The sequence below is a fragment of the Dasypus novemcinctus genome, chromosome 13, assembly GCF_030445035.2.
Source record: "Dasypus novemcinctus isolate mDasNov1 chromosome 13, mDasNov1.1.hap2, whole genome shotgun sequence".
Taxonomy (NCBI): Eukaryota; Metazoa; Chordata; class Mammalia; order Cingulata; family Dasypodidae; genus Dasypus; species Dasypus novemcinctus.
The window spans coordinates 17,149,353-17,163,072 of NC_080685.1; the positions used below are offsets into that span (position 1 = coordinate 17,149,353).

The 13,720-nt window shown below is 39.7% G+C and overlaps 1 protein-coding gene across 2 annotated transcripts in view; it reads left to right on the top strand.

Moving 5' to 3' along the window:
* Nucleotides 1-13,720, top strand: part of PCNX2 (pecanex 2) — a 354,532-nt gene that overhangs the window by 316,514 nt on the left and 24,298 nt on the right. For both annotated transcript variants that reach the window (XM_071207372.1, XM_004451027.4), the window contains 2 exons: nt 2,083-2,316; nt 3,697-3,809. In XM_071207372.1, coding sequence (XP_071063473.1) covers nt 2,083-2,316; nt 3,697-3,809 — 347 coding nt within the window. The remainder of the gene's footprint in view (nt 1-2,082; nt 2,317-3,696; nt 3,810-13,720) is intronic.

The window sequence follows — 13,720 nt, forward strand, 5'->3', positions numbered from 1 at the left end:
AGGGCGTAAGAGTATCACTGTGGAAGGGAAAAGGTTTTCTGGTGGATGTGTGGGAGTGCTGTATATTATATATATACATTGCTGTGGTCTAGGACTCCTGTGAAGAAAAGCTGAATAATTAGGGGGGGGGGGGGGGGGGAAATAGGATGTGGAATTTTTTCAAGTCAACATTCTTTATCTAAGTTCTTTATCTAACTTTATCCAAGTTCTTTATCTATCCTTTAAACTCATCGCTATATGCCATTCCCTAGTAAGGGACCATGACATTATATTGGGCTTCAAATTTCGGGGAGTTCTGGATCACAGAGTGTTTCAACAATGGCAATGGAGGGATACTGGTATGGGATACCAATGACAGATGATATATGACTGACAGGGAGCTGTACAGAACATATGTCCAGGGTGCATGGTAATGTTTGGATATACTCATAGTGGCAACAATTAAAAACCACAGTAGGGGGGGTACTGGGTTCCTGGCCAGTGGTGCTCTGTCGTGGTCCCTAGGTGAGCAGCGACAGTCTCCCAGGTACAGTGGTGGGGACCGGGAGGGAGTGAGGGTTCAACAGTGAGCCCCTGATACTAATGACTATGCTTGTGAGCTGATAAACCCAAAATAATAACAAGGCCTAGAGCAACTTTGTGCCTGGGAATTTCCTTCTGTCAGCCTTCATGTTACTCAAATGTGGCCAGTCTCGAAGCCAAACTCAGCATGTAAATGCAATGCCTTCCCCCCAGCGTGGGACATGACACCCGGGGATGAGCCTCCCTGGCAACGAGGGACCACTATCAACTACCAACTGATGATGCAACTGGAAAATGACCTTATACGGAAGGTTCAATGCGGATCAGCAGAATATCCATGTCTACATAAAATACCATGACTTTAAAATGCTGTTTGACCTAAAGTAAGGGGGAAATGGAAAGGAGAAATGAGTTTATATGGCTACGAGTTTCTAAAAAAGAGTCTGGAGGCTGGCAGAAGGTTTGCCCTCATGCACAACTGAGCAGAGTCAGAGAGACAGATAAAGCAGATACAACCCCCAGATATTGGTTCCTTTGAGGGCTAAGGAGACCCATGGGAGTTATGGTCATGGCCGATGGGGTTGACTACCGGGGCAGATGGCCCCTCTTTGGAAATGGTGTTTATGTGTGATGAATCTGGACTCAGATGGGATCTCCCTTCATAAGACTTTCATGCTAATGTGCTGGAGGTGCAGTTAATGTTGGGGTTTAAGATATATTTAGGGGATTTGAATCTCTGGACTGACAATGTGATAGCCAGATCCTGAGCCTCAACAGACTCCAGCACCTACAATCTGATTTATTGGACTTACCACACTCAGCTAAGATGGAGGTGAAGAAGGACAACCACCACACCATGGAGCCTAGAGTGATTACAACTGAAAATGGGAGGATTGCATCCAGCATCCAGGTGGAATCTGAGCCTCCTCTTGACATAAAGGTGCAATGGACACAACCAATCCAGTGTCCACATAGAAGAGGTGGCATTGGATTGGGAAAAGTGGACATAATGGACAAAGGGTATGGGGAAAGGCAGGAAGAGATGAGAGGTGGAGGCGTCTTCAGGACATGGAGCTGCCCTGGATGGTGCTTCAGAGGTAATCACCGGACATTGTAAATCCTCACAGGGCCTACATGATGGAATAGAGGAGAGTATGGGCCATGATGTGAACCAATGTATATAAGGTGCAGAGGTGCCCAAAGATGTACTTACCAAATCCAATGGATGTGTCATGATGATGGGAACGAGTGTTGTTGGGGGGGGGAGAGGGGGGGTGGGGGGGTGGGGTTGAATGGGACCTCACATATATATTTTTAATGTAATATTACAAAGTCAATAAAAAATAAAAAAATTAAAAAAAAAAAAAAAAAGAACATTTTAGAATGTCTCAAGAGGGCTTTGTAAATTAAATCCAGCAGGAAATACAAATGATACCACGTGTGGAGATTTCATGTCTCATACTTTGCTGAGATTGATTTACTTTCTGAGACGTAGTAAATAAAACTCTTTCTGGCTTGAGAATGGCTGCAAGGGCTCAAAATCTTGCTTTGTCTCTGCAGAGTATAATATACTTCATGATAACTTCTCCCAAACTCCTCTCCTGGATCAAAAATGAATCCCTCCTGAAGTCCCTGCAGCCTTTTGCCAAGTGGCATTACATTGAGCGTGACCTTGCAATGTTCAACATTAACATTGATGATGACTACGTTCCGTGTCTTCAGGGGATCACCAGAGCTAGCTACTGCAATGTTTATCTCGAATGGATTCAGTACTGTGCACGGAAAAGACAAGAGGTAGGTAAGGGAGGTGGGGATGGGGGTGTTGAATGTAAATTTTAAAAATAAAAGAAATATTGCAAAGTCCACTTCTTTCTTTACTCCATGGAAGATGATAATAAAATAGAGGGAAGAAAAAAAACCAGTATTTGGATAAATGTTTATGTAACCAATAAGCAAAATTATTGGAAGGATTAATATGCCATGTCTCCAATGAAAGTAGCCCTGAAGATATTTCCTTCTTTTCTGTGCTGCAGGTCAGTGCAGTTTCAAAGCCTCTAGACTAGCTTTACCTCCTTGAAAATTTCTTTTAATTACATTTTGAGATTGCTGTACAGCATTATGAAGGTCTACAAGAGGATTTAATGAATGTATCCAATTGTGGACATGCAAATTGTATTTAACAATAAGATAGTCCAGGCTACTTCCCCAGTTGTTTCTCTTGGTCCATATTGAACCTGTGCTAGGACAATTCTGGAGGTAAATCCTGCCTCTTAGAAATGAAACCAAGGGCAATAACAGCATGCACAAAGAAGAAGATGAGGGAGAGGAAGAGGAGAAAGGGAGTAAAAGCAAATGGAGGGAGTCTGCTTACTTTGCCTCTCATTATTTGATGGCTAAATCGATGTGTGGTTGATGGAGAAAATGGATCCAAGTTGAAAATAACTCCCTCGGCAGTATGTCCTCTGTCCTAGAGGGTGTAAACCAAACCCTGACACAAGCCTAGGTCCTTGACCTTCTAAAGAGTGATTAAAAACAGGTGCCAGAAAAGGTGGCCAAACCTTTCTACAGACCAACAAAGGAAAAAGTGTGTGGACCATCTTTACCAGGCTTGGACGCTGCAAAGTTGAGATATTCAAATAATCTGCTATCACCATGATAGCTCTTCTCTTTCCTCATCTGGTTGATAAAATTATTTCTTTTCTTTTTTTGCTAAAAGGTATTTTTACTTCACGTTTCTCTTACACAACCCCCTCCCTTTTAAAAAATAAGCTGTCTTTGGGCAAACCTTGGCAAGAGTGCAAGACCCTCATTTTAACCTGATTTATGTATATTTCTTCTCTCTCTACTAGCCCATGTTTGTCCTCTCCATCAAGTAGTGTTAAGGTGGGCATTCATTTGCCTGTAAGTTCTGATCATCTTCATGAACTGAAGTGCCATATTCAAAATCCTAGGGAATTAAGTCATCAAAACACATCTTAGCCCCATTTCTACTTAAAAGTACCTTCCTCATTTTATTTTTTTCCCCCATGTCCAATCATAAGAGAAACTACTTCAGGAAACAGAAACTTCCCTTTCCTACTTCAGGAAACAGTCTTCCCCAGTTGTATATTCATGATGCTGTGGGTTCATACTGGAACTCGTGGGAAAGTTGCATTGACGGCCTTGATCTTTCAGCCTTCCAAGAACCTGGACAGCGATGAGGACTCCCCATTAGTGACTCTCTCCTTTGCCCTGTGCATCCTGGGGAGGAGGGCTCTGGGAACTGCTGCTCACAATATGGCTATGAGGTAAGGGGTGCAGTGGGGTGGGCGGGTGGACTCTGTTAGACCGGTACAGGTATCAGTATTGGTTTTTATTTATTTTTTTGACAGATTTGATTCATGCTTTACCTTTAAATTAGACTCAATACTTTTTTCAGATAGTTCTTTCCATATAAATCAGGTTGGGGCTGCAATAAGACTTTTTTGATCACTGTGATCTTTTCTGCGAAGATCAGCTTTAGAAATGTCAAAACCCGGAAGTTCTGGGTATTGGATCTTCTACACTGCAATGGTCCTTGAAGAGTTGCTGTGAAGATTAAAATCACACAAACGAAGTACCTAGTCTGGTACCCAGCAAAGTTGATGCTCAGTGGATGTTAATTCCCTTTCCCCATATTTCCTGCCAAAGAAAATTAGTCTAGAACCTACTCTGTGCTCTAATCTAGAACCTTCTCTGTACTGTCTCTGTGGGACTTCAGTTAATTGGCTATCCTTTCTCCAGTTTTATTGTTATTTTTCCACTCGTTTTCTGCTGAATCATCTCCTCTTTATGTAAACAGCCCAAGTCTTTCTTATTAAAGAACAGTAACTAAATAAAGCTAGCCCTCTGGCTTCCTCTGTCACTCAGGTCAACTCTTTCATTCATGAATGAACTTCTGCGAGATTAGTCTGTATTCCTGGGTCTCCAGTGCCTCAGGGCCAGTTTGTCTTCTGCTCTCAGCCCTCCAGGAAAACTGCTTTTGTTAATTTCACCAGGCACCCTCTAATGGCCCACATCAGCGTCATGTCACAGGTGCCTCCTCTTTGGCTTTTGACACAATGGACCAGTGGTTGGGTGTGCTGCCTGCCCATTAAATCATCTGGAGTAGTGATTGTCAGCCCCAGCTACACATTGACGTCCACAGAGGGGCTTTTAAATACCCTTAGGTTCAAGCCCTACTCTACTCCAGACCAATTACCTTGGAACCTCTATAGGTGGGACCAGACATTAGAAATTTTTTAAATTCCCGAGGTGATTTCAATACGGGGCCAAGGTTGAGAGCCACACAGAACTAGGGAGTTTGAAAAATAATTATAAAGTGGATGGCTAAGGCCCAATGTGGAATCAAAATCAAAATCTCTAGGAACTTTCTATTTAATCTCCCCCCACTGGTTTCTCCTCTACTTGAACTTGAATTGTCTTCAGTATTTCTGTATTGTATTTTTTATATGGTTCTCTGAGGAAGGGGATCTTTCGATATTTGACTTGAGTTTTGTGTTATTCCATTAGATTACAAGCTTCTTAAGGGCAAAAACCATGCTACTGTTTAATAATCTTCACCACCCCAAGCCATGAGGTAAACCAACTCAGACAAACCCAGAGACACTCATTGCCATTGTTTCCAGATGCCCTTCCACAAGCGGATGGCTGTGAGTCATTAAGTGATGGGAGTTGTTGAAAGGCATCCTAAGTGACGTGTTGTGAATTGATGAAGGGTGAAGTGTTGTGGTTGGCAGTTCTTTTCGCTTCTCTCTGGAGGCAGTAGCCTCCAGTCACTGAGAGGAAAGGTACGAAGGAAGATAATTAGAATTTATGCCATCAGTACTCTTTCAATTCCCATGCCTCAGAATTTTATCATTTTCTTCAAAGGTGAGAAACACCAAATAACTGAAATGTTCCGGAGAGATACTCATTTGTCTCTCCAGTCTCTCTCTGAGTCTCTCTGACTCAGCCTCATACTTGAGCCTGGCTAGTCCCTTTGTGGTCATCTGGGACTAAATACAATTACTTAAAAGTCTAGCAGAAGACCCATTTGTGGGTTTTATACAACAGTGTGATGTGTGCTCCTATTTAAACTGTACATAAAGAATAGTGTTTAAGAAGAGAAGGGCTTCAGAGGATTTTGCACTTGAAAGAGTGAGTCTTTTGGCATTTGCAGCATTTAGGGAGATGGTTAAAACAATATAACAAGGTCTTTTATTTGATCAATTTGAAATTCTTTATAAATTCCAAATTTTCTCTAAAAATTTCAAATGAACGTGTACTCAAGTATTTACTCTTTCATATCTAAGATACTTTCAAAGACCTCTTCAGTTTTCTTCTTTGCATAAATGATTCAAGCATTTCTTTTCCCCCTCCATTACATGGCATACTTGCCCACTGCTTTTATTTATTTATTTTTTACCTTGTTTTGATGGGCCAGTCTTTGTTTTCAATAGGTCCTTATGCTAAAATCATCAGCTCTTCTTGTTCCAAACCTAGTAATAAGATAATCTGGGAACCATCCTCTTGGCATTCTAAGGAAAGATTTGATTAGCTGGGGCAGGCCCAGTTTACTGCAAGGTCCCACACTGTAGAACATCCTACAACGTGCGTTCATTTCTGTCTTTGACCTACAAAAGGTGACCTGTTTCACATGCTGTTCTAGGCCGGTGGTTGGTGGTCTGCAGTCGGTGAGCTCTGACTTAGTTGGATGTGCTGTGTGGGAAGCAGGAGAGACACAGCAACAGGAAGACACCAGAGCCCACTTCTACCAGGGCAGCTGGGCTTTTTGTGTTATATGGTAGGGTTCCGTAAATGAGTGTGCTTGGGGAAAAAATGGTTTCAGAGCACACACAAAAGTATATAAAACGTAATTTTTTATAGATATAGTTAAATAGTTCTTCCAAAAGATTGTTGTACCAATTTATTCTCTTATCAAGAATGTTTCGCCATATCCTCGCTAATGCTAGATGTTCAATCTTTTTCTATTTTTTTCTAGTTTTGTGGGTAAAAAATGCATCTCCTTACATGAATCTTTATTTCTGTTATTAACAGTGAGGGTGAAAATCTTTTCAATGTTCATTGGTCATTTATAATTTTTCCGCAAACTGCCCATTTATATGCTTTACCTATTTTTGTTGGGGCTTACTGATTTTTAGGGGCTAATTGCATATTAAGATATTAACACCGTTCTACATGTGTTTCAAATATTTTCCATCAAGCTGCACTTGTCTGTTGTTTTTATTTATGACAGCTTCTTCAATTTTTATTTCATGATTTCTGGAATTTTGTCTTTCATAAAAATATTTTTACAGCTCCAGCATATAAAAATTGTAGCTTCTATTTTTCTCTGGTTATTCTACAGTTTTATTTATTTAATTATTTATTTATTTGCAGTTAGTTTTTTAATCCTATCAGGTCTGGGATTTTATTTTACCCCACTTACTGGCTAATGAGTTAGCCTGTTAGAACCTTATTACTAATAGCACAGCAAGCAGGCTGAGCATCGCATAGTTGTATCAGTTCCGCCTTCCACCAGGTTCAGCGGGGGTGAAGTGGTGGGCGCAGATGACACCTGAACAGGCAGTGGGTTGCATTACAGGAGAATGACACTAAGCCAGGAAATCTGCCATTTTATAGATAAGGGAGTCATTCATCTTCTCTGAGGACTGGTCACTGCAAGCACAGCCCAGAGAAGCAGCCTGAGTCTCGCATTCTTGGCACACCCAGCAGGATGTGCAAGAGAGTAAGAGAGCTGTGGAATACTGTCTCCTAACACACTATCTAGAACACAGTTTTGTAGATGATGTGAGGTAGGGATCTAGTTTTTTTCCCACGTGGATAGTCCCAATACTATTTAAGAAGTAGTTCATCATTAGTTAGTTAAATCACCACAGACTTGAAATAACACTTTCATCATATAATAAATCCTCATATATAATGAGCATACTCCTGGATTTATACTTCTATTAAAGTTATACATTTGTTTATTCCTACAATAATATCATGCTGTGTGGTTTACTGGGATGATACATTGCTTTGATATATGATAAGCCAAGTCATCCTGTCTTTACTTTTTTCTTGTTTTTGATTGTTTGGGGGCAGGAGGCTATTATTCCTCATTTTCTTATCAGGTGAAATGTAGCATCAAATTCCACAAAAACACTGTTGGAATTTTGAACAAGCTTGTATTAAATTTACAGATGAATTTGAGAAAAACTAAACCCCATTCAGTAACATGGTATATCTTTCTAATCACTCAGGTTATTTTTTTTTATGTCCTTCAGTAAAGTCTTATCATTTACTTCATTGGAGGGTTACAATTTCTTATTGGATTTATTTTTAAGTATGTTTATAATTTTATTGTGAATGCAAATAGAATCTCTTTGTCCTATCACATTTTCTAATTGGTTACTGATGGTATTTGGGAATGACATTCATTTTTTTTATATTGATCTTGATTTGGGCACCTCTAATGAACTGTTATTTTTTTAATTAAAAATTTTTTTTATTAAATTGTCTTTTTAAAAAATATACATAGATGATAAAAAATGTTACATTAAAAAATATAAGAGGTTCCCACATATTCCACACCCCACCCCCCTACTCCTCCCACATCAACAACCTCTTTCATCATTGTGGCACATTTGTTGCATTTGGTGAATACATTTTGGAGCACTGCTGTACCAAGTGAATAATAGTTTACACTGCAGTTTACACTCTTCCCTAGTGCATTCAGTGGGTTATGGCAGAATATATAATGTCCAGCCTCTGTACCTGCAATTTTGGACAACTCCAAGTCCTGAAAATGCCCCCCACTTCACATCTCTTCTTCCCTCTCTCTGCCCTCAGCAACTAAAGTGGCCACTGTCTCCACATCAGTGACACAATTTCTTCCATTGCTAGAGTCACAGTAGTTCTGAAGTAGAATACCAGTAAGTCCACTCTAATCCATATTTTATTCCTCCATCCTGTGGACCCTGGGATGGTGATGTCCACTCCACCTCTATATCTAGAGGGGGCTTAGATGCCACATGGTTGGTGGGTGCAATTCTCCTGCTTGGAGTTGTAGGCACTCTTGATTCCCTGGTGTGTCGTTGACCATCTTCACCTCCCTGTTAGCTCACCTGTGCAAGTCCAACAAACTGGAATGTAGGCGCTGCAACTCTGCTGAACTGCTATTAACATAATAAGATTTCAATTAATTCTCTTTGATTTCCTAGGTGGAAAGACATATTTACAAATAATGACAATTTTGGTTTTTTCTCTCCAGTATTTTGACTCATTTCTTTTTCATACTGCATTGGCAATGGTATCCAATGCAATGCTAAATAGTAGCAGGTGGGTATCTGTATTAGTTTCCATTTGCTGCTGTACAAGTGGCCACAAATGTAGTGGCCTAAAACAACACAGATTTATTATCTTAAAGTTTTGGCGGTCAGAAGCCCAGAAGGGATTCCAGCAGGCTAAAATCTAGGTGTGTACAAGGCTGCATTCCTTCTCGAGGGCCTGGGAAGAATCCACTCCCTGGCCTTTTTCGTCATTTAGTGGCAGCCTGCATTCTCTCATGGCCTGCTCTTCCATCTCCTAAGTCAGCACAGCAGCATCTCCCAATTCCTCTCTGACCCTGGCACCAGCTATCGTGCTTTCCTTTTCCATTTTTAAAAACCCTTGTGATTCCATTGGGTCTACATAGAAGACCCAGGATAATCTCCTCATCTCAAGATCCTCAATTTAATCAGATCTGCAAAGTCTCTTTTGCCATGTAAGGTAACACATTCACAGGTTCCTGGGGATTAAGACATGGATATCTCTGAGGGATCGTTATTCTGCCTGGCACAATTGCCTTATCTCAGACATTACTGGAAACAAGTCTAATATTTTAGCATTAAGGATGAGATTTGGTTTAGGTTTCTCTTAGACCATTCTTTTTATCAAGACAGACAGCTTCCTTTTATGCCTTGCTTGCTAAAGCTTTTATCAGGAAAGGTTGTTGAATTTTTTCAAATTCTTTTTTTCACACATGCAAATGATAATATTCTTCTCCTTTTATCTACTAATGTAATGGATTGCCTTAATAGATTCCCTCATGAGGAAACAGCTTTGCAATTCTGAGATAATTTCTACATGGTCATGATATATTATTCTTTTATACAATGGTGATTCAATTTGCTAATATTTTATTTAATATAATTTAGCATAATTATATCTGTGTTCGAAGTTAAGAGTGGATCATAATGTGTGTATGTGCATGCTCTGTCCTTGTAGAGCTTTAAAATCAGGATTATGCCTTTAGGTGTGCTTTCTGAAACTCAAAAATTCATTTTCAAATAATTTTAAGAAGTAAAAGGCAATTTTTGAACACTGGCTCCCCAGTTAAGTCTTATGCAGCAGTCTGGCATAAACTACAAGCTCTGTATCATTTGTCTGATTTGCTGGGAAAATGTTTTGACTTTGCATCACTTATATAACTCCGTTGGACCATCATCCTCAAGAAAGCAAAACATATGTCCCAAATTAGGGAGGATGAGTACACTGAGATCCACCTTAAATGACAAGTAACCAAAGGAGGACAGTTATATAAAATGCCTTAAAATAAAATGTTGATATGTTATGGTGGTGGAATGGACTAACATGGATATGACAAGCGAATGCTGATAATTTCTTTAAGTTGGGGTATGGGGCACATCTTCTTTGGAGATGTGTCTCCCACTGAAGAAAACTATACAAATGTACAGGGATGTTGTCGGAGGTAGTTGGAATATGTTCACTGTCCCCAGAGGCTACTTGATTACTGTCTTCAAGTATATGAAAGGTCATAATGGGGTAGATTCTGGTAAATACTCCATGTGTAGAGATAAAAGGTCAAGAAAGGATAGCTGTATTTTAGCAGCAGTGAAACATGTTTCCTTGAGGAAGATTTATTGGCTCTTAGAGTAGACTAGGCTTCCAAAAAGAAAATCTCAAGTTTAATTTGATATTGAAAAATTATAGCTGAATAAACCACTCTAGACATGACAGGCCAAGCCCTCCTCCTGGAGGCTGCTGCTCCTGGCATGTCCCTTTGTGGCAGGGGTCACTTTGTGGTCACTCTGCTTCCTACCTGCTCCCTTCACTCAGTGGACTTTCCTGAACCCCACGACCATGGCTCCATCTCAGCTTCTCCACTAAGCTTTTACTGGAGATGAGGCCCAACAAGTGATACTCCATCACCCTGCAAAAGAAACCAAGGTCTACTTGCCAGGTTGGGGTTGGAAACTCAGAAATCAGAATCTGGAAGAGAAACTAAGTAAACAGGATGAAGGATTCTGACTTGGGAGCTTAAAATCAAGTCATCAGGTTAAAATTGTAAAATGGGAATATGGAGAAAATATCTAAGTTTAAAGCACAGAATAAAATTCCTACCCTGGAAAGGGGAGCAAGTGCTTCTGGGACCTGAAATTCTAACTCCATATGGAAAATTCTCCTCCTGTCCTGGCCTGGCTTACACTCCAGGCTCCAAACGCCTTTACTTCTCTAAAATGCCTTGACAACTTTTATCTTTACTCTTTTTTTTTTTTAATTATTTTTCTTTTAACTTTCTCTCCCTTCCCCCCACCCCCACCCCAGTTGTCTGTTCTCTGTGTCCATTTGCCGCGTGTTCTTTGTCCGCTTCTGTTATTGTAAGCAGCACTGGGAATCTGTGTTTCTTTTTGTTGGGTCATCTTGCTGTGTCAGCTCTCCGTGTGTGCGGTGCCATTCTTGGGCAGGCTGAATTTTCTTCCGTGCTGGGCGGCTCTCCTTACGGGGCACATTCCTTGCACGTGGGGCTCCCCTACGTGGCACAGCACGCCTTGCGCACATCAGCCCTGTACATGGCCAGCTCCATACGGGTCAAGGAGGCCCGGTGTTTGAACCCGGACCTCCCATTTGGTAGGCGGACGCCCTAACTACTGGGCCAAGTCCACTTCCCCTTTTTTTTTTTTAATTAAGGAAGTTGTGAGTTTACAGAACAATCATGCGTATAATACAGAAGTCCCGTACACTATTCCACCACCAACACCTTGTATTGTTTTTGTTACAATTGTATTTGTTACAATTGTATTTGTTACAATTGATGGTAACCTTTTAAAATAATTGTACTATTTTTTAGCAGTAGTTACCTTTGTTACAATTGATGAAAGATTATTAAAATAGTACTAATAACTATTGTCCACAGGTTACATTAGGTCTCTTTTACAAAGTTCACTGTATTACACTGTCATATGTTTTGTATTTTAATTTTTATTCTGGTAACATATATAACCCAAAGTTAAACCACCTTCATCTATGTAATTCAGTCCTGTTGAGTACATTCACAGTAATGTGTTACCATCACCACCATCCATTTCCAAACCTTCAAAGCAACCTAAATAGAAATTCTGCACAAATAGAGCATCAGCTCCCTGTTCTCTACCACTATCTATTCCCTGGGTAACCTATATTCTAGATTCTAACTCTAGGAGTTTGCTTCTGTAGGAATCTGCTTCTTCCTCTAGGAGTTTTACTTCTTCCTTTCCAATTTGGATGCCTTTTCCTTCCTTCCTTCCTCCCTTCCTTCTTTCCTTTCTGCCTTCCTTTTTTCTTTTCTTTCCTTCTTTCCTTTCTTCCTCCCTCCTTCCCTCCTTTGCTCCCTTCCTTCCTTAGTTTCTTCCTATTTTCCATCCCTCCTACCCTCCCTCTCTCCCTTCCTTCCTTTCTTTTTGCCTAACTGCTCTGGCTTAAATTTCCAGTACAGTGTTGAGTAACAGTGGTGACAGAGGGCACCCTTGTTTTGTTCTAGATCTTAGAGGGAAAGCTTTCAGTCTTTCACCATTGAGTATTTTGATAGCTGTGGGTTTTTTCATATATGCCTTTGATCATGTTGATGAAGTTTTCCTTCTATTCCTATTTTTCTTAGTGTTTTCATCAAGAAAGCAATGCTGGATTTTTTCAAATGCCTATTCTGCATCAATTTAGATGATCATGTGGTATTTCCCCCTTAATTTTTTTACTGTGGTATATTACATTAATTGATTTTCTTCTGATGAACCACTTTTGCAAACCTGGAATAAAACCCACTTGATAATGGTGTAAAATTCTCTTAATGTGCTATTGGATTCAATTTGATAGTATTTTGTTGAAGAGTTTTGCATCCATATTCATGAGGGAAATTGGTCTGTAATTTTCTTATAATATCTTTATCTGGTTTTGGTATTAGGATGATGTTGACCTCATAGAATGAGTTAAGTAGTGTCCCCCCCCCCCCCCCCCATTCAAATTTTTGGAAGCGTTTGAGCAGGACTCATATTAATTCTTAGAATGATTGGTAGAATTCACCTGTGAAGCCATCAGGTCCTGGGCTTTTCTTTGTTGGAAGGTTTTTGATGACTGATTCAATCTCTTTACTTGTAATTGGTCTGTTGAGGTCTTCTATTTCTTCTAGTCAGTATAGGTTGTTCAGATGTTTCTGGTGTTTCTAGGAATTTGTCCATTTCATCTAGGTTGTCTAATTTATTAGCATACAGTTGTTCATAGTATCTTCTTATGATCCTTTTTATTTATCAGTAGTAATGTCCCTCTTCTCTTTTCTGATTTTATTTATTTTTGTTTTCTCTCTGTTTTATTTTGTCAGTCTAGCTAAGGGTTTGTCAGTCTCAATGATCTAAAGAACTTTTGGTTTTGTTAATTCTATTGTGTTTTTATTCTCAATTTCATTTATTTTTTGCTCTAATCTTGGTTATTTCTTTCCTGCTTGCTTTGGGATTAGTTTGCTGTTCTTTTTCTGGTTCTTCTAGGTGTGCAGTGAGATCTTTGATTTTATCTCATTTTCTTTTTTTGGTAAGCATTTAGGGCTAAAATTTCCTTCATAGCACTGCTGTCACTGACTCATGTAGGATTTTTGTTTTGTTTTGTTCTTTTTATCCTGTAAGTTTTGATAGGTTGTTTTCTCATTTTCATGCATCTCAAGATATTTACTAATTTCCCTTGCAATTTCTTCTTTGACCCAGTGATTGTTTAAGAGTGTTTTGTTTAATTTCCATATATTTGTAGATTTTCTGGTTCTCTGCCTGTTATTGATTTCCAGCCTCATTCCACTATGGTCAGATAAGATGCTTTGTATAATTTCAGTCTGTTTAAATTTATTATGACTTGTGTTGTGATCCAACATGTGTTCTATCCTGGAGAACAATCCATG